At 41.7% G+C, this 19,270-nt stretch overlaps 1 protein-coding gene across 1 annotated transcript in view; it reads left to right on the forward strand.

The window, feature by feature from the left end:
- The first annotated feature begins 493 nt into the window (after positions 1-493).
- Positions 494-19,270, forward strand: part of ADAMTS20 (ADAM metallopeptidase with thrombospondin type 1 motif 20) — a 169,808-nt gene continuing 151,031 nt past the window's right edge. The window contains exons 1-3 of the mRNA XM_035002841.1: positions 494-1,274; positions 1,831-2,192; positions 13,945-14,107. Of these exons, the coding sequence (XP_034858732.1) occupies positions 1,184-1,274; positions 1,831-2,192; positions 13,945-14,107 (616 nt within the window). The 5' untranslated portion in view covers positions 494-1,183. The remainder of the gene's footprint in view (positions 1,275-1,830; positions 2,193-13,944; positions 14,108-19,270) is intronic.

The raw sequence follows: 19,270 nt of genomic DNA on the forward strand, positions 1-19,270 counted from the left end.
AGCACTACAATAATTGTTGAGAATGATGAAGATAATTGTGGAAACGTGCAGTCGTTTGGATATCATAAAGAGTGGACATATTAATACTGTGAAACTACCAGCAGAAAGTCTCGTAAAATGACATGCAGATACAATGGCAGGGGCAGATACAAGTTTTGTGGGGCTTGACGTTTCTATAATCTGGGGGGGGCTCTTTATACAAAATTAAGTATGAAGATGAATATTAAAAGGGAAAAAAATCACAAGTGCCGGAACTGTGGAGACTGAGATCCTTTTCATCTCGAATTTCTTTAGACAACTGCCAGAAATTCACCCCCAGAAGCGCTTGCGGACTGCAACCTCACATTCCCCTCTGCACCTATGATGCTCTTAAACTCCCAACAACTCCTAAAACACACAGGGGCCCTTCATTGAGACCTGGTCATTAAGCTTCATTGGAGTTACCTCTCGCCTACAGAAACTTCCCGCTGTAGCTTATTTTATCTTGCTCAAGAAGTCTAAAATTACCATGAAACGTAAATAACAGAAACTTTCCAACCGATGCTTTTCATTTCATTGTAAGAACTAAAAAAACCTCACACACCTATCACCTATCTGGACCTCGACCTCACACAGCTGGATGATGACGTCCAGCTAGCCCTCGGACTAGGCACAGCACGTTGCTCGCCCAGAGCTGGAGCCCGCTGGGGACCGCACTCCGCGTGCGGCTGGGAGTTGGGGGCGGGCTGCACGCGGGAGGGCGAGTCCGGGCCGCGCCTCCTGCTGATTGGCCGGGCCCGGCCCCTAGAGGCGGGCTCTCCCCCGCGGTCCCCCGGCCTGGGGTGGCTATATTGGCACCGTTCCTGCTAGGTTGAGTTGCTTCCTCGCGTTGATCTGGACTTAGGGAGAAGGCGTTTGAGGGCAGTGCGGGTGCAGGAAGCGGAGCGAGGCTGCCGAGAGCGAGCCGGGCGCTGTGGGGCTGCAGTGCGATGAAGCAGCGGCTCAGGGAGCGGAGGCTGGCGGTGTGGCGAGACGGTCCGGCCCGGGGCCGGGACTGCTGCTCCGGAGGCTGCTGAGGCGCCGCGGCGGTCGGCGCAGAGCACGGCGGGCGAGAGGGAGGAGAGGCTGCGGAGCGCGGGGAAGCCGGGCTGGGCGGCCGGCGGCTCGGGTTGGCCTCCCGCGTTGGGATCCCCCGGGTGGAACCATGCGGGTGGCCAAGTGGCTGACGGGGCTGCTCTACCAGCTCTCGCTCTTCATCACTAGGTCTTGGGAAATTCACTTCCACCCCAGGCAAGGTAAGGTCACTGCGGGATGCCTCCAGCAGCGAGTTGGGGGCGAGGGGCCCGAGTGGGACGGGGGGAAGGTGTGGGGTGGGTGACTCAGCCCCGTTGTGAGGATCCTGGTCCTGCAGGGGCTCGCGGGACTCCGGGATCAGCCAGCCCCAAGCATCCCGAGAGGTTGTGGCTGCGCCGGGTTTCGAGGAATCGCGCGCGCTGGGACCGGTCTCGCTCCTGGGGCCACGCGGTGGGGGCGCGTGGGGGCAGAGAGGCGCGTGCGCCAGGACGGCACCAGTTGGCGGCTGGGAAGCAAAGAGGGATGGGTTGTTCGGGGCCAAGAGTGTCAGGGTCTTTGCTTGGGAAGGTTGGAGCAAGTCGGGGCTGTGGGAAAGCAGAGCACGTGTGTGTGTGTGTGTGTGTGTGTGCGTGCGCGCGCGCGCGCTCTCGCCAGCTTGTGTGCATTTGTCGTGCCCCCGGGTGTATTGGGACCTGGGCGTTTGGTTGAAGTTTGGGGTCGTGGAGTTGGAAACGCGTGTGGACGGGGGGCTCAGTGGCCGTATTTCTGTGGTTGTAGAAGCTCTGGTAAGGACGCTGGTCTCCTACGAAGTGGTGACCCCCGCGCGGGTCAACGAGTTTGGCGAAGTGTTCCCTCAGAGCCACCACTTCAGCCGGAGGAAGCGCAGCTCCGAGGCGCTGGAGCCCACGCCATTCAGGACCCACTACCGAATCAGCGCCTACGGGCAGCTCTTCCAGCTGAACCTGAGCGCGGACGCGGCCTTTTTGGCCGCGGGCTACACCGAGGTGCACCTGGGAGGCGCGGCGCGCGGGGCGGAGGAGCGCAGCGTGGTGCCTCCAGATCTCCGCCACTGCTTCTATCGAGGCCAGGTCAATGCTCGCGAGGATCACACAGCGGTCTTCAGCCTCTGCGGAGGACTGGTAAGTGCCCTCGGGCCCCTCGGGCGTTTTTCTTGGGATCCAGTTAAGGGCTGTGTTAATGGAGTTGGTCAGTTGGGTTTTTCCAAGTTGATGGTTGGTGACCCCAGAGGTCAGAGGAGGTTATCAGAGGGATTAGCACCTAGATGAACCCAGGCCGGAGGCCGCTCTTTCTTGCAATGGGGGTGGGGAGGGGGTGGAGGATCCGTAGTCTCTACCTGCTGCAAAACTGACCCCTGTGCAAAACTGGGGAGACTCCTGAAAATGTCCGATCTTGAGGGAGTCTCAAGCGGCCCTTAGCGGCCCTTTGGGGCCTGTGCCACACGTGAAATGTCTTTTCATTCAGGAGGGCAGTTGACTTCACTGACACACAAACTCCTGGCCACTTAAGCACTCCCATGAATTAAATCTCCTTGAATTTAGAAGGAAATGAATATATATAAAATGAAAATCTCGAAAGGAAAAGTTGGTTTTCTTGATCGTATGGGGATGGCCATAGAGGCTGAATCTGCCCGTGTTCAAAATGCACCACATATGACAGCATCTACAGAGCCCTGGTGCTAGCAAGTAAGAAATGATCATTAGAGTGACAGGAGTAAAAAATGGAGATTTTGTGTAGAGGAAGAAAAAAACTTTATTGTGGAGAGAGGAAATGAAATAAAATAGTGGGTTCTTTGTGTTTTGTTCCTCTCCCTTGAAGGCAGAGGTTCTAACCTTTTTTTCTCTCCTTAGCCATAAACTTCTTCAGTCTGGGGAAACTTAGGACATTTTCTCAACGTACTTTAAATGCGTAAAATGTTAATTGGCTTCCTTTGTAGTACTAACAGTAATCAAAATGTTACAAATACTACAACTTATGGTTTCACAATACTCTTCATTAATGCATTAAGTGATCTATTGGGAGGGGTCTATTTACTGTGGTAGTGATAATGAGTATAAACTCTCCAGATAGCTACATCAACTCTGATACAAAGGTATCTTATTGATAACAAAGTTACAATGTCTGTGGTTTTACCTACAATAATAATTAAAGGAAATGTTAAGTATCAGAAGTTAGTGAAAATAGGTCTAACACTTTCCCATCTAAGTTTATGAAACCCCAGGTTTTAATAGTTTCGTTAAAATAGATACTTCATTAACTCCTGATTAAAGACCTGTTCAAGAAGAAACAACTAGGAATTTGGTTACTGGATTCTAGCATTCAAATGCAATGCTTCCTCTCAGGTTAATTGATGTAGGATGTCTTGGTGTGAGTTTTGGTCATTACTAAGTAAATTTGGAAGATCTCCTTGCTCTTTTTTCATGCTACTTTGAGCTACAGTTACATGGAATGCCTTGAACAATTTCCTTTTCTGCCATGTTAAATGTAGAAAGCTTGCAACACCAGAATGGCAGAAACACTATTTACACAGCCACCTATATATCAAAGGAAAGAAAAATATTCTTTTCTAGAACCTTTCAGAATGTTTAGCTCGTCTGGAAAATTCTAGATTTACTACCACAATTTGTCATGGTTAATGTTTTCTTGATTTAGTATTTCACGGCATGGAAAAACATTCCAGATGGGAAGCATTATTAGTGATGTTTCTGCTCATGTTGATTCATAATGCTGGTGTAGTTCAAATTATTACTCAGTATCCCCTTTCTGAAATCGAGAAACAGTTGGAAATGTTTTTAGGTCTTGACTGCAGTTCATCCTCACCCATTACTGTGCCAGTTTGGATATAGTTGTCTAAGTTATACATTATTAATCTGACTCATGTATGCACTTTGCTTTTGAAAGATTTATTGCCCTTATCACACTTAACATTTTAAAAACTTTATTTTATACCTATGTGTTTTAATTTCTTCGTAAGGCTGCATTGAGGACATCAGTCATGGTAGAGATAGAATTAGCTATAGATACGTAATAGATACTAGCCATGTATTTATGACTGTGTCCTTCTTTCTACCGAATCAGTCATTAACTGCCTTTAGAATAATGGTGTCCTCAAATAGCTGAACCTCTGGTAGGTCCTACAGTCCATTTTTCATTATATGCAATTCTTCTTAGTCTTTAGATTGGATAAAGTTGTTGTACTGACAACCTGGACCAGCTGGATTGTTTGCAGATCAATCTTGATACAATGCCTATGAAGTTACTACTGTTAATCTTCTGGCCCTGCTCCTTCTTGCTTCCGGACTGATATTTGACTTTGTGTATGTGACTGTGATCTAGCTTTGACCTCTGTCAGTCCATTAAACATTAAGATTGAAGTTTACTGAAGATTAGAGCCAGACTTAAAATTTAGAGTTCTTTTCTAGTTCCTTTTTTTGCTCTAAGTTTGCTTTTAATTATAAATGAATGTTGTATTTTCCTGAATACATTGAAATGAGCATGTGATTTCCTCTTTTTTTTTTTCTGTTGTGTATTGTCCCCTACATTGCTAGATTCAAGCATACATTGACTACTGATGAAAACTGACCCCATAGCAGGCCATAGTGTTTGTCCTGAGGTCGTTGTTTGGGAGGAAGGTAGAGAGATGATCCTTCAGTTCCTCTAGCTGAATTCTAGGCCTGAGAACTCGTGGCCTCCTTCGCTCAGTTGAGGCTCCTGGACGTCCCTCCTGGGCTCTCACTGGTGCTGCCTCTCCCTGCGAGGTCTGGCTGCAGCACTTACCTGATCTGTCTGGCGGCTGCACTGTGCAGCCTTTATCAGTCACTTTGCTTCTGCTGCTGTACCTTCACCACACAAGGTGGCTTAGTGATGCTGTTGGTAACCTTCCAGAATCCTCTACGGGTCTGAAACCCTCCATGGCATTTGAAAGTCAAGGGGGACTTAGTTCTTCCCTTTACCAAATTCTGCCACACCTTTAACTTTGTGGGGGTGTATGTGAGGGGGTATCCCTTTCAGAGGGTCCCTTCCCTGAATCCCACTTAGCATGCTGAAGCATTTCTCTTGGCAGTTCCCTTAAACTAACATGTCTTCTGTCTCTAGGATCTTAATCCTCGGTGGAGAAGTTGGCACATGTACATCTTGTCATGTTTCTTATGTCTCCTGTCCCCCTTTTCTTCTGGGAATCCATGAAGTTCCCCTCCCATCTTCCCACTTCAGGTAGCATTTACCCTCTCTCTGGTGGCTACTGAGGAATGTATTTTAGAGGAAGGGAATGAAAACCAAAATGCTTTCAAAATATCTATGTGCAATCATTTAAAAAAAAATTGACACATGAATTCCATTTAGTGGAATGCTAGTGTTGCTTTAACCCTCAACATGCAGACTTTAATTTCTGTATATTTTTTTTTCCTGTTCTTAGAAGTCTTGGTATTTACATATTTCACTAAATCACTGAACCCTGACTAGTACTTTTAAGTGTTTTGGGCCAAGAACCAGAAGGGTCTGCCAGAAGTCTTGTTTCATGTGTGTATAACTTCTGCTTTTCTGTTTAATTTCTTGTAAGTATAACATAATTCAAACATGTCTGAACAGATTTATTCATTTGTAAAATCTACAGTAGATATGAAAATGGAACTGAATCCCAAAGTTACCTGCAAGTCATAATGGCTCATCAGACTTTTTTAGCCCATTGATAAACTCACAGAACGTATAGTTATCAGGTCTTAATACCTCTATATTCAACTTTAAGCTTTGTTTTCATGGTCCTATTCTCGATCTTCTCATAACGTTAGCACTATTGCCAAAGTAGAGGTCAGTATTTTAATGAGCTGAATTTTGGGTGTATATTTTCAGGATGGCACGTATAAATTATACAGAGGCTTTTCCCAACAACCTCTGTGCCTACTAAGCCTCTTCTCATATTACCCATTGGGTTCCCTTCTTCCAAAGGCCCTCAGGGACTAACGCGACTGCCTAGACTGTTAACTTCACTATTTTTTGGTGGGATTTGAGGCAATGCAGTCTTTTTGGTTGAAAGAAACCGTTTCCAGATGTCATAAAACCAGACATTGCGTCTGGCTTCTACAGTGTTCTCCCTTCTGCACTAACTTGCAGTGGTGCTCTGTACTTTTTTGAAGTTTCTCCTAACCATTCTGCAGCATGTCAGGCACTAATGCTCTGATTATTCAGTTGCTTTAGTGACTTCTGGTTCAGTTTCCATACGGTTATTTCCTATCTGTGTCTTTACTGGTTTTGGTCTATTCTGGGAAAATTTTCTGAACTTCCTATTTGCCCACAACTAACACAGCCCCAGATCATTACATATGCCATTCTGTATTCATAATTTTTTGTGGAAAAAATTCACAAGGACCTCTTAGTTATTCACATACTCCATCAAGTACTCCAATACAAGGGAGAATTTCTTATGCCTCTTAAAATTCTAGTCTTCGTCTAGGTCTCCAAGAAGCAAATGACAAGATGGGATTGTGTGTGCAAACATTTTATTTAGGAGAAGTGCCCATGTCAGAGAAAATAGAGTGGTGAAATTTGAAACGGGGAGGACGAGAATGTTGGGTAGAGGCATCCAAGCCTGCTGGGGAGTCTAAGCAAGGTTCAGCAAAGCTTGCCCCAAGCCAAATTGGGCTGGGAGAAGAATCTCCCACCTAAGGATGAGTATACTTTTGGTATCGTCACACTCCATTACTAAATGGGAATAGCACTTGAGAGCGAGATGGCTGGGCTGCAAACGATGGAGTTTAAACCCCAATAGCTGGGACTCCTGACCAATTATGCTTAGCGTTCTCAGGGCCACCATATACTGACACCAGGCACACAAACGTTTGGAGTCTGTTTGATGCTGTTGAGAGGAATATGGAAAGTGCTGTGTGAACTTTGAGGAAGGAGTAAGGGTATTGAGACCTGTGCTGGAAATAGGACTCTCAACTGGACTTTCAGGGATGACTCCATGTGGATATGGGAAGTCAAGGGTTGCTTATGGCCCTGCGCAGCTGGAAAAGCGGGTGGATTGGGAAGGGAGGGTGAGGCAGACCTCACATTAAGGCTTGGACTCACTGTGAAAGAGTGAGGCTGGAGCTGGGATGGTGGGTTGGTTTCATGTGGTAGGAGGGGCCTCCACTAATGCAGTACTGTGAAGGGTATGGGGGAGGCAGAGAGTCACTGAAAGCACCACTCTTTTAGTGTACCATGGGTAGGGAAGAGGAGCCCCTTGAAATAAAATGGTTGTATTAGCGAAGGGGAAGAGTGGGTGCCTCTGGAAGGGATGCTACTGTAGACCAGAGGTTCTCAACTGGGGGCAGTTTTGTCCCTTGGGATTCTTGGTGATGCTTTGGAGATCATTTGGGCAGTTACAATTGGGGGTGTGTATAGTGGGTGCTCCTAGCATCTACTGGCTAGAGGACAGGGATGTTGCTAAACTTCCCCCACTGCATAGAACAGTCTCCTACACAAATAACTCTAAATGTCAGTGCTGGAGTTGAACAGCCTTGCAGAAGACACATTAGAATTTTGGACCCTAAAAGGAGATCAAAATGATTTTTGGCTTACTTAAATGACAGAATGATCCTGTGACCATTAACCAAGAAAGATAATGACAGAACAGGTGGCAAGTAAGAGCTAGTTCTAGAAACATGTGTTTGGTTCCAGAATAGGTTTATATATTATTCACGATACCTTGAGTTTATATTTACTTTGTCTAGAATATCCTTTCTCTTAAACTCTTAATCCTTCAGATCAATTTTAAGCCTTTCCTTTTCCCTGATCTTCTCTAGACAGAGCTGACCAGACCTGCCTTTGTTCCACTACTGGACGACTGCTTATACACCATATATTGAATTTTGGTTGTTCACACTTCTACTTTAGATTTTAACTGCAGAAATGATTGTAACACCCAATACAGAACATAAAAATGCTCGATAACATAGATGGATGAATGAGCTAAAGCAGCTTTTAATGTGCTAAGTAATTAGGCTAGTTCTTTACATCAGTCATGCAATGCAAGAAAATTATTTTAGGAATTTTAGTTGAAATACTTGGACATACATTAAAAAACTGTGCATAGGTTAAGTCTTAGGTATCTAAGTGGTATCATTCATATGGGGTTATATCGTACCTTGTTACCTGAGTCTTTATTGTTTTGCTCATACTTCCTGTTTTCTATAAAATATACTTAAGCTATTCAATTCATACTATTCAGGGGAAGAAAGATTCTTTTTTCAACAAATACTTAGAAAGCATTTATTATATACTAACCACTGTTAGATACCGGTGGTACAATAATGTCATTATAAGAACATTCAAATATTCATGAGCTACATGAATGCTTTATTACCACAGTAATAGCATGAAGCCATATTGGCTCTTGTCTACCTTAGTCCAAAAGTGACACACTACTTCTGTTTACATTCTACTGATGCCTGGCTCTACTCAGATGCAAAGGGCTAGAAAATGAGGGGCAAGTAATAGGACCAGGAGCAAGAGAGAATAGATACTGTTGATCACCACCAGTCTTTACCACAGGCTGTCCTTTTATTCATCAAATGTCCATTTGTTCTCTTCCTACACATCACAGTCATCTTGTCTACAAGGAGACAACCTCACAGAGGCACTGTCTTTATCCCCAGCCCTATATACAGCATGACTGCAACCCTAATCTTAAACTTCCTGTGGAAAGAAGAGGCACCTATTAGTAACTGATTTATAGCAATCTTGGACTTCTTCTGCAGAGGGGCTGTGGAGATCTACTATGGCAAGAGAGTCCTTTGATTCCCTTCCTTGATTCCTCTTTCTGGGAAATCCAGTCACCAAGGCCTCTGGTTCTGCTCTCTGCGAGGGTCTCCATGGCCACATCTAAGCTTCCGGGAGGATGCTGTCAGGTGGTGGGAGTGGGGACAGTTTTCAGGAATGCTGAGGTAATTGAGGGTCTATGGATTATGTTACAACTAAAGCAGTCAAGGCTTCTTTAGTCTAGGCCATGGCTTCTTTGACAACTTAATACCTCAAAAATTTAGTTGACTTCTGATGGCAGATCAAGTTTTGGTAATTGCTTCAAGTTAGTTTTCTGCGACAGTTGCCAAAGTCTAAAAGGCATTTATGTTAAAACTGAATGTTAAGAATATCTCCTACTGAAAAGCAAAGTATCGTATTCTCACCTCACCAATAAGCTCAGTAGAAGTCCAGCTGTACTAAAGTAGAACAAAACCACAGTATACGGTAAACTTTAGGGAAAAATACAGTGGGAGATAAGAAAATGAATATTTGCCTAAATAATTGAAAAGTACATATGTTAATTGTAAATCATAAGAAACTAGAAAAAAACAGGCTATAAATATGACATGGTCTGGCAGGTGTATGGCATGTGTCCTTCTAGATTTTACATATTTTCAAGTAAACTTGACATAATATTTCAACAATCGATCATGAAGATATTCCCATTGGGGCGCCTGGGTGGCTCAGTCATTAAGCGTCTGCCTTCGGCTCAGGTCATGATCCCAGGGTCCTGGGATCGAGCCCCAAATCGGGCTCCCTGCTCAGTGGGAAGCCTACTTCTCCCTCTCCCACTCCCCCTGCTTGTGTTCCCTCTCTCACTGTGTCTCTCTCTGTGAAATAAATAAAATCTTAAAAAAAAAAAATTTCCATTATACACCTACAAAACAGTTCTGAATAATTTCTTACAAGTTCTTAATTGTTATAATTTTAGGTTTTATGTATCCAGATATTTCAGTAAGAAGTCAGGAGAGACTGTCCTGAGAACCACTCCCTAGATCCCCAAGAATGTTGACCATTCTTTCCACTTTTAGTGAGTTCCTATAACTTCAAAAACACCTGTGTGCCTACAAGAAAGAAAACTATTACAGAATTTATTCCTTGTTATTGATGTTGCTGGGACACTACTTGCATCGGACTCCCTTGGCTACCTAAGGCTTAGGTGGATGATGAGTTCAGAGTCCTTTTCTTGACGCTTATGAGCAAGGATTGGTGAGAGTATTCTCTTTTGGGGGGGAAGTATAGGTAGTGCATTTTTTCTTTATTGCCCCTTCTCACTTTTATACTGGAGATCTGGAGTTCTCCCATGGAAAGGGGAATAAGGAATGCTGCTAGAGGAAAGAAAGACTCCTCTTCTTGGTAAACCTTAGAATTTACTACTTCAGCATTGTGGAACCAACTAGATTTTCTTCATATTGTTGATTCATTCAATGCGTGCTTATGTATAATACGCTATTTCCTAGGCTTCATCAGTGGTGTTATAATGAACTGTTTGGGAGAAAAAACCTTATGCATCGAATGGAGGATCCCAAAGTAAAAATGAATCTGAGTTCATCTTCACGATCTTTCATTACATAACAGTTACAGTCTGCCTAGGGGAAAAAGGGTGGCTGTAACATCTGTGTTTTTTTTTTTTTTTTAAAGATTTTATTTATTTATTTGAGACAGAGAGAATGAGAGACAGAGAGCATGAGAGGGAGGAGGGTCAGAGGGAGAAGCAGACTCCCTGCTGAGCAGGGAGCCCAATGCGGGACTCGATCCCAGGACTCCAGGATCATGACCTGAGCCGAAGGCAGTCTCTTAACCAACTGAGCCACCCAGGCGCCCGTAACATCTGTGTTTTTAGTGAAGAATTTTTCATCCCATTTCAAAATAATTGACATTTTAACACCTTGCCTTTCTCGGGAAATTAGGTAGATTTATTTCTGTTTTGCTCTACAAGTCATGGAATTGAGAGTCCGATATGAAGTGACTTGCCCAAGTTTCTGTAAGTGCAAACACAGGACTCCTATTCAGGCTCCTATTATAAATAGCATTAAACTGATTCTCATTATATGACTTATGAATAACTACCACCATGAAGACTGAAAAACTTAATTGCTGGTGATCCAACCCTGAAATTAAAATCTAATTTTATTAATTGAGAGCAATTTGTTACTAAAATTCTCAGTGGAGGCTCTAATTGCCATACTCAATCAGACATTATTTTTGAATGTTCTGTAGTTGCCAATACTAATGTGATAACTGTAAACAATTTGGGAAAAGCATCCAAACGATTTATATATTCTACTTGTTTTTACTCTTTAATGAAATCTGAGTACATTATTGGTTGTGGCTATAGTACATGTGTTTGCCATGTATTTGGAAAAAAGTATGTATAAATGCCACAATATGAAGTAACATTTTGGAAAAACAATTACATATATAAAAATACTCTAAACATAAAAATTTTGACCCATGAAAATAAATTGGAACCAGTTGTATATATAATCACTTACTGCCTTTCAGTACAGCTTGGCAAATAGATCATTGCTCCAATAACTGGGAAACCCTTGCCCAAGTGAAAACTAGTTTTGCTGCTTTTAATAGTCCTTAAAAGAAAGTGTCTGGAATTTGATTGGCATTTCTCACGAATCAAATTGCAGTGGCCCTCTGCAGATAGGCAGGTTGCTAAAAATATGGCATGATCCAAATATAATTCTATGAACCACCTGTTTTAAGTCCTCCAATTTCTTACCAGGTTCCTTTCCAAGTTGAAAAAAAAAAATGAATCCTTAAGAGCCTTTAGGCAAAGCTCTAATACTTTTACTTGAACAGAAAGTCCTCTGCAACAGGGTGGATTATAGAAAAGATGATAGAAGTAACAGAAGTTCCTCATGTATAAACACAGAGCAGTCACTTTGAAGACTGATTATTCTTGAAGTATTCTAAAACATAAGGTTCTTGTTGAAGAAAAGCCTTTGACTTATAAAGGCCATATTCTAGCACAACGTAAAAGGAGGTTCTGATAGACTCTGGATAGAGCTGTTCTCAAGTCCATGTGGGAATTCAAGTTTGACCCCTGTGCAGCCTTATTGGAACGTTAGGATAGACCTATAGAAATTAGATCTTAATCCAAAAAGAGTATAAAAATTTCCAAGGTAGATCTTCAGTATAGCTTGGGAAAAGTAGTTTTGTATTCAAAGTAGTTTTGTAGATGCATTTAGATATGTAATAAGCCACCTCATGTCTATTGGTATCTTTTACCAAGATACAATCACATTTCCCTTCTTCAGTATGCTTTTTTAAAAAGGCGGAAAGCAATTTTTCCATGGGTTCATTTACTCAGGTTTCAAAAATAGTGTCTTTGTTACTTATAAGCATACTTGAAATTATTTTTTCTGGGAAGCTACAGGGAGGTGGAATTTTGTTATATATTGAAAATAAGTGATTTGTAGTTATAGTTGGAAAACAGGAACTGGTAGAATTAGATATGCTAGAGCATAGGCCGCTAGAAGAGTATCCAAGAAATAACTGGAGGTCTTTTTGTACACTACATGGAATGTTTATTCTTTGTAACCACAGGATATTCCACTGTATGGCTGTACCATACTTTATGTAAATAGACATGGTCAGTGGTCTTTGAATTGGGTCTGTTTGCAGTTTTAACATTTCTGGAGTCCTTTTGATAAATCCTATTTTACCAGAAAATTATCTCTATCATAAATTCTCCCTCACGGTCTATTTTTTTGCTTTCCTCAGGCATTGGCATCTTGTAATCTTTCTCTTCCAACTGTCATACCATTGCTATCACTATAAATCCAGTTCTTTTACCTCTATTCAAGGTTCCAGCCTTTATCTTAGAACTGCTAGTATTTTTTTTTTTTTTGGCCACCATCTATAACACACAATATGTATAGGCAAAAGCTCTACTCTTATGGAACCTGATTTTAGTGAGTAGTATCAGACAAAAATGAGGTAGTGATAATTGCTTTGAAGAATAATGAAACTGGGTAAAAAGGATAGATCTAGGAGGTGGGGTGATGAATGTCGAGCAGAAACCAGTGGGGGGGAGTGCTTGAGGCAGAAGTTTAAGTGCAAAGGTCCTGAGGTAAGCATTTTCTTGTCATATGTGAGGAATATCAGAGGCACCCGGAGCTCTAGAATGAGCTAAGGTGGAAGTGGGAGAAGTCACAATTGTTGGTCACCTGTGTGTTTGGAGGGACATTGTAGACTATGGTAAGGACTTTGGATTTTACTGAATGACTTAGTCATGTTTGTTTGAGTGACATGATCTAGACTTGAGAAATTACTGTGATTCATCCATAGAGACTAGACTAGGGGTTGTTGGTTTATAGAGGAAACAGAATGTGAGGTTAGATCATGGATGTGGTAGTAAAAATTTTCAGAAGTGGTTGGATTTCAGTTATGCCTTGAAGGTTGAACCATCAGGATTTGCAGACGAATTGAATGTGGGATGTTAGTATGGGCACAAGAGCCCATCCTTGATTTCTCTAAGAACTTCGGGCCTGAACCATTGGAATAATACTGTTGCCATTTAGTGACATAGGGACCATTGGAGAAAGGGCAGGTTTGGGCTGAAAATCAAGAGTTTGGCTTTGGGCATGCTCAGGTTGAGAATGCTACTAGTTATGTAAGTGGAGATGTTGAAAGGCAAGTTAGATAGTGGATTCTGGAATTCAGAAGGTAGGTCTTCGTGAAAACTCCGCACTGCTTACAAATTCTAAATTGCTAGCATCACCTTTAAGAGCTCTTATCTGACCCCAGACCACCTTAAGTCTTGTCTCTCACTCACTGCCTTATATGGACCAAGCCAAACAGGCTTTCTCATTATTAGAATGTTTGATGTTGTTACCTAAGCCATTGTTTATACCTGGAATGCCGGTCATCTCAACTCTGCCTGTTAGAACACTGCCCAGTCTGCATGACTCCGTACATAAGAGCATGAAGGGAACCACGGAAAGGAAATGTTCTAGTCAGTGGATGACACTTAGTGAACAGACTTCTGGAGGTCCTGCTTCTGTGTGTGCTCACTTTAACCTGTGGCATTGCATGCTTTCCCTTAGTGGCCAAGTTAATTATTTTCTTTGTTTTCAGATGGGAACATTTAAAGCGCATGATGGTGAATATTTCTTAGAACCTGTAATGAAGGCAGATGGGAGCGAACATGAAGATGATCATAACAAGCCACATCTTATATACAGACAGGAATTAAAGAGCAACTATTTTCTGCAATCTCACAAGCCTTGTGAAGTTTCAGGTAAACTATGAAGTAAAACTTTTTGGGTAAAATTATACTATTTAAGTATTTCTCTAGGTTATAATTGACATATCTTCCTTAAATATGGAAGTATGATATTTTAAACAAATTTTCTTGGCCCATAAGGACCCATTAGAAATTAGTGGCTGTGGGCAATTTTGTAAACTAAATTCAGATCCAAAAAAGTATTCGCTATGGGATTTGTAGCAAATAATCATAAACTTCTTACTTCAATCGGTTAGTCACACTAGTATGCTTTTTCTTAGCAAAAGTTTAGATAATTGAGCAAGCTAAGTAACAATAACCCGTTGCTCAATTTTGTACCCTTTCAACTTTGTGTAAAAGAAACCCTTTTATAGTTGTCTCACTCTTGCTCAGCATGGTTTTTGAGGTTTATGTTGGTGTGTGCGGAAGTTCATTCTTCATTGCTATGCAGTATTGAGTACATTACAGTTCATCTATCCATTTTCCTATTGACCAACTTTTGGGCTACTTGCAGTTTGTCATTATTATAAACAATGCTGCTGTGAATTATCTTGTCCCCATCTGCTGTGTTTGAGGTTCTCCCAAGTATACACATAGGTAGAGAATTCCACATTGTTATGTAAAATGGTTTTTGACTTTATACTTCCACCAGCATGACGTATATTTTTTATTTTTTTCCTACAAAATTCAGACTAAAGATTTATAATGGATTAGAAGGTAGGAATCCTAGGTATCTATAAAGTATAAATCTGTTGGTAGTAAAATATTTGTGCATTGAAGTCCTAGTAAGAGTTGTGTCCATATATGTACATGAATCTTCATACCCTTGTCATTCTCTGAAGAATGGAGAAAGGCACCTGCAGTTATCATCAAAGTACAAAATCTAGACAAAGGAGTGGGATTAGAAAGGATTTATTTGAGATTATAGGTGTCCATAAACTATAGTTCCAAACACTGCAATGCTGTCTGTTTTGGGATATAATGATATGTAGGCCTTTGAAGGTTTTCTCTGGGAATGCACTTCTTAACCTTTGCTATTATAAGAGTGCCATTTTGGAGTGGTTCTCACTGTGTCTAAGGCCGTGTTTTAAATCTATTGACATAATAGATGCCTTTCTTATGCTTTTAATATGAGCATAAGGGTTTCATTTTTATGGCTTCAAAGAAAACACAAATGGGTACAGCTTCACAATAGAATTCTACAGAAGGCAGCTTATGCTTGTTCTGATCTACCATTCAGGAGCAGCTTGTTTAATGAATTGTTTAGCTTCTTGAGAAAACCACCAAGTAGACACTCTGAATGCATAAATGTTTCACATAATGATATGCAGGGTTTTGCATTCACACTTAGTGTTCATTATCAGAAAGAGAATGGTACAAGAAAAGCCAGAGTCTTTTAAAACATTTTTTATACTAAAGATTTAGTATAAAAAACACAAAAAAATAGAAAGCTATGGAATTGTTTTTTAACCACAATGTACTTTTCCACAACATTTAATTACTAAAACATTGAAGGCAGTATCCATTCTTTTCAATTCTTAAAGTACCTCCATTTTAAAGTATAATTAACATACATATCTTTAATCACAAAGCAATCAATTAATGGCCTAAATAATTAGCTGCTAATCATCATTTTGTTCGTGAAAATGGAGAGTTGTGAATGTAATTAGTAAAATGTTGTCAAAGGCTTTTTCTTCCCCAATTCACACACTATTCAGAAATACTTGCAGGATCTTATATTCTGTAGCTGAACATTCATGAGAACCTCTTCCAATAGGTTGGCTTAAAGATTTAGCATATGAACCAAAAAGGTTAAGTGGAAAAGGAAAAGTCATTTTTTCCATACGTCTGTTGATCGTCTTAATTCATTATGACCCTAAAATGTTGCAATTCATAGCAGTTTCAGCCTTGGTGAATTAGGTTGTTTTCAGCATCAGATTTCACCATGTGCCTTGAGGCCATACAAATTATATTTGGTAGCCAAACCTAGTAATTGTGGATACCAGGCTCCCAGGTAGACCTCAGACATAGTCTAAGTAAAATTGAGTAGAAATGGCAAAACACACAGAAAACCCACAAGGTGAGCAAACAACCGCTGCACCCCCCACAACACTACCACCATCTACCGTAACAAAACTAAGACCTCAGAATGCAGAAGCTCTGAAAAGGTTGACAGGAATGAAAAATCTTCTGGATTTTAAGTGTAGTTCTATTGCTTGTCCTCCAAGGCAGAGCAGAAAGAAACACAGAGAAACTGTGTTTCTCAGACCCAGTAAGCCCTGCTCCCTTTCACCACTGCCACTCTGTCCCTCTCATCTCCGTGTCATGGAGTTAGGAGCTTAAAACATTTGTTCTATTAAACAGGACTTGACATGAGTGAAAATGAAATGTCCTTCAATGGGTTTTAGATGATGTTGGCCAGCTTTAAAGTTTCTGTGCTTTTCCTAGTTTTTTCTAAATTTATTCTTTCTTAGTCTTTGAGTCCCTAATATGTGCAAAGGATTGTACTGGGTAAGACTTGAGTGATTCTCTTCATTCAGGTTCTCAAAGCCCAGTGGGCATAAAAGAACACAAGAACAGAAATCACAAAACAACCAAGGCAGCCCTGTGTTAGGAGCAATATTGTATGCAGCTCAAGGGGCTGAGAACAACTGCTCTGGGTTTTTACCAAGGAGGTGATATTTAAACCACTTAATCTCTATCGCGAAGGCTTTCTAAGCATTTTCTAAGCAAAATAAAAAGGGTGGTCGTAGAGGGGGACTTGCATTGAAAAGTACCCAGGATTTGTTTTGATCAAGTATGGTAAAGTGACAGACATGGAGATAACTGCCTTTGAAAGCATTTACTTAAAATTTGCAAGCGAAGGGGACATGCCCCATGACAAGCCACGTGAGGAAGCATCTGGGTTGGTCAGGAGGCAGAAAGGCATGTGGGGAAAGCATTAGGCAAAAGGTTTTTTTACTCCAGTGGTGGGAAGTTGTTCAGTGGGGAGGGCCTCCGTTTGGCAGAAAGTAAAACCGATATTGGGGTTTGTAGTTGGAGGATTTTTAATGATTTTAGTGTGCCTGTGAAGATGAGCGTGCTGGTAGACGTAAGCATTGCATGGTCTGGTCCTGTGGTTGAAGGTCAAATCAGAAATTATTTAATCTGTAAATGTTAGAACGGGTCTATAGAGTAGAGGGGAATAGTATCGGTATGCTCGGAGTCCTGGCGTGTGTGGAGAAGAGCATGGGAAGTAGGGGACATGGGGCTCTGAGGGTCCACAGATGCACATCTGGAGGGATTGTAGGATTTTGTAGGCTGTCCCATAAGCATCAAGGAGACAGTTTTAAAGCCGAGACATCCTGTGATCTTTTAAGGTATCACTCAATTGGCAGCTTTACTTTTTAAAGATGATTTTGGATTTGAACGAGAAGAGACCGAAGGCCAAGGGACTGAATCAAAACAGCTATATTGTCGACAAAGGATGCGAATGTCAAGTACAGTGCACATAAAAGGGTAAATTGAAGATAATTTCCTTAAAGCTTTTTTCCTCAGCTTTGAGATGGTAAAGCTTGTTCTGTGTGTAATCCGTATGGATAATATTCCTGTGAACGTGTGAGAATTCCGTAAATTTCATTTACATGCCGATTAAATCTTTAAATGGGAAATAATCTGTATCAGTTTGGGGGAATATGGATGTCTTTAGTGTCAGCAGGGGCCACAGTTGATGCAGGAAGCTGGGAGTCCAGGAAAGAGTTCTTCTGGCTTTGAGACCTTACCTTTCTGGGTCCTAACCTAGAGTAGGTAGTAAATGGCTAATGTTTCAGTGAAGATCAGGTTTCCACGTTTCCAACTTCAGTATCTCACGGCTATAGGGACCAGGCAGTTATAGGACAAGAGTAAAGCGAGGTGTCATCAGGACATAGGGGCATGTTTCCGGCAAAAGGTGCACAGGGAATGTGAGACCAGTATTACCAGATCTTTTGTATTTTATAATTTGAAAATCTAAGATCTTTGTGTGGGGGGTGGGGAAGAAACACAGCTGCATTTGGCTGGTTAGCCACCTGTTTACAGAATCTTAACTTTCCAAGGTCTCTGACCATGGCCAATATTTTGAGCTAATTAATTTGTTAATGGTGTTTTTAAGAGTCAGCTCAAGCTTTTAAATACATAAATAACTACAGAGAACTCACTCTTCTGCCCACCCTTTACTAAAACTACTCTCAAAGATCACTTATGACCTACTTGCCAAAAGTAATAATCTCACCATTTTTAGGGAATAATTCTCACTATTGACTTTTTTTTTTTTTTTTTTTTTTTTTAAGATTTATTTGAGAGAGTACCCAAGTAGGGGGAGGGAGAGACTCTCAAAGCAGATTTCCCACTGATCATGGAGCCTGATGCGGGACTCCGTCTCATAACCCTGAGATCATGACCTGTGCCGAAATCAAGAGTCGGACGCTCAACTGACTCAGCCATCCAGGCGCCCCTATTGATCAACTCTTAATGTAATTGTCCTGTACCTTTGGCTTCTGTGACCTAATTTGCTTCCACCTTGGCTTCTTTCTTAGCATTCTTCCCATTTCTGTCCCTGCTGGTTACTGCTCTCCCATCTTCTAAGTTAAGTTTTTTTTTATTTAATTTTATTACGTTAGTCACCGTATGATGTAGTGTTCCATGATTCATTGTTTGCATATAACACCCAATGCTCCATTCAGTACGTGCCTTCTTTAATAAGTGCTTTTTGTGGCCACTGCTTTAGACCATTTTTAATAGTCTGCATGTTTTTTTTTTCTACTTCCCTAATTAAAGGATACACCCTTTAAATGTTAACTCCACCTTGTTAAGAATAAATCTCAGGCCTACAGTTGTCTGCTGCTCATGTTTTGTTTTTTTTTTTTAAAGATTTTATTTATTTATTTGAGAGAGAGAGAATGAGAGAGAGCACATGAGAGGGGGGAGGGTCGGAGGGAGAAGCAGACTTCCTGCCGAGCAGAGAGCCCGATGTGGGGCTCGATCCCAGGGCCCTGGGATCATGACCTGAGCTGAAGGTGGATGCTTGACAAACTGAGTCACCCAGGTGCCCCTAAAATGCCTTTATAAAAAAAATATTTATTTGAGAGGGGCGCCTGGGTGGCTCAGTCGTTAAGCGTCCGCCTTCAGCTCAGGTCATGGTCCCGGGATCGAGCCCCGCAT

This window comes from Mirounga leonina, unplaced genomic scaffold, assembly GCF_011800145.1.
Source record: "Mirounga leonina isolate KUSES-001 unplaced genomic scaffold, KU_Mleo_1.0 Mir_126, whole genome shotgun sequence".
NCBI classification, from domain to species: domain Eukaryota; kingdom Metazoa; phylum Chordata; class Mammalia; order Carnivora; family Phocidae; genus Mirounga; species Mirounga leonina.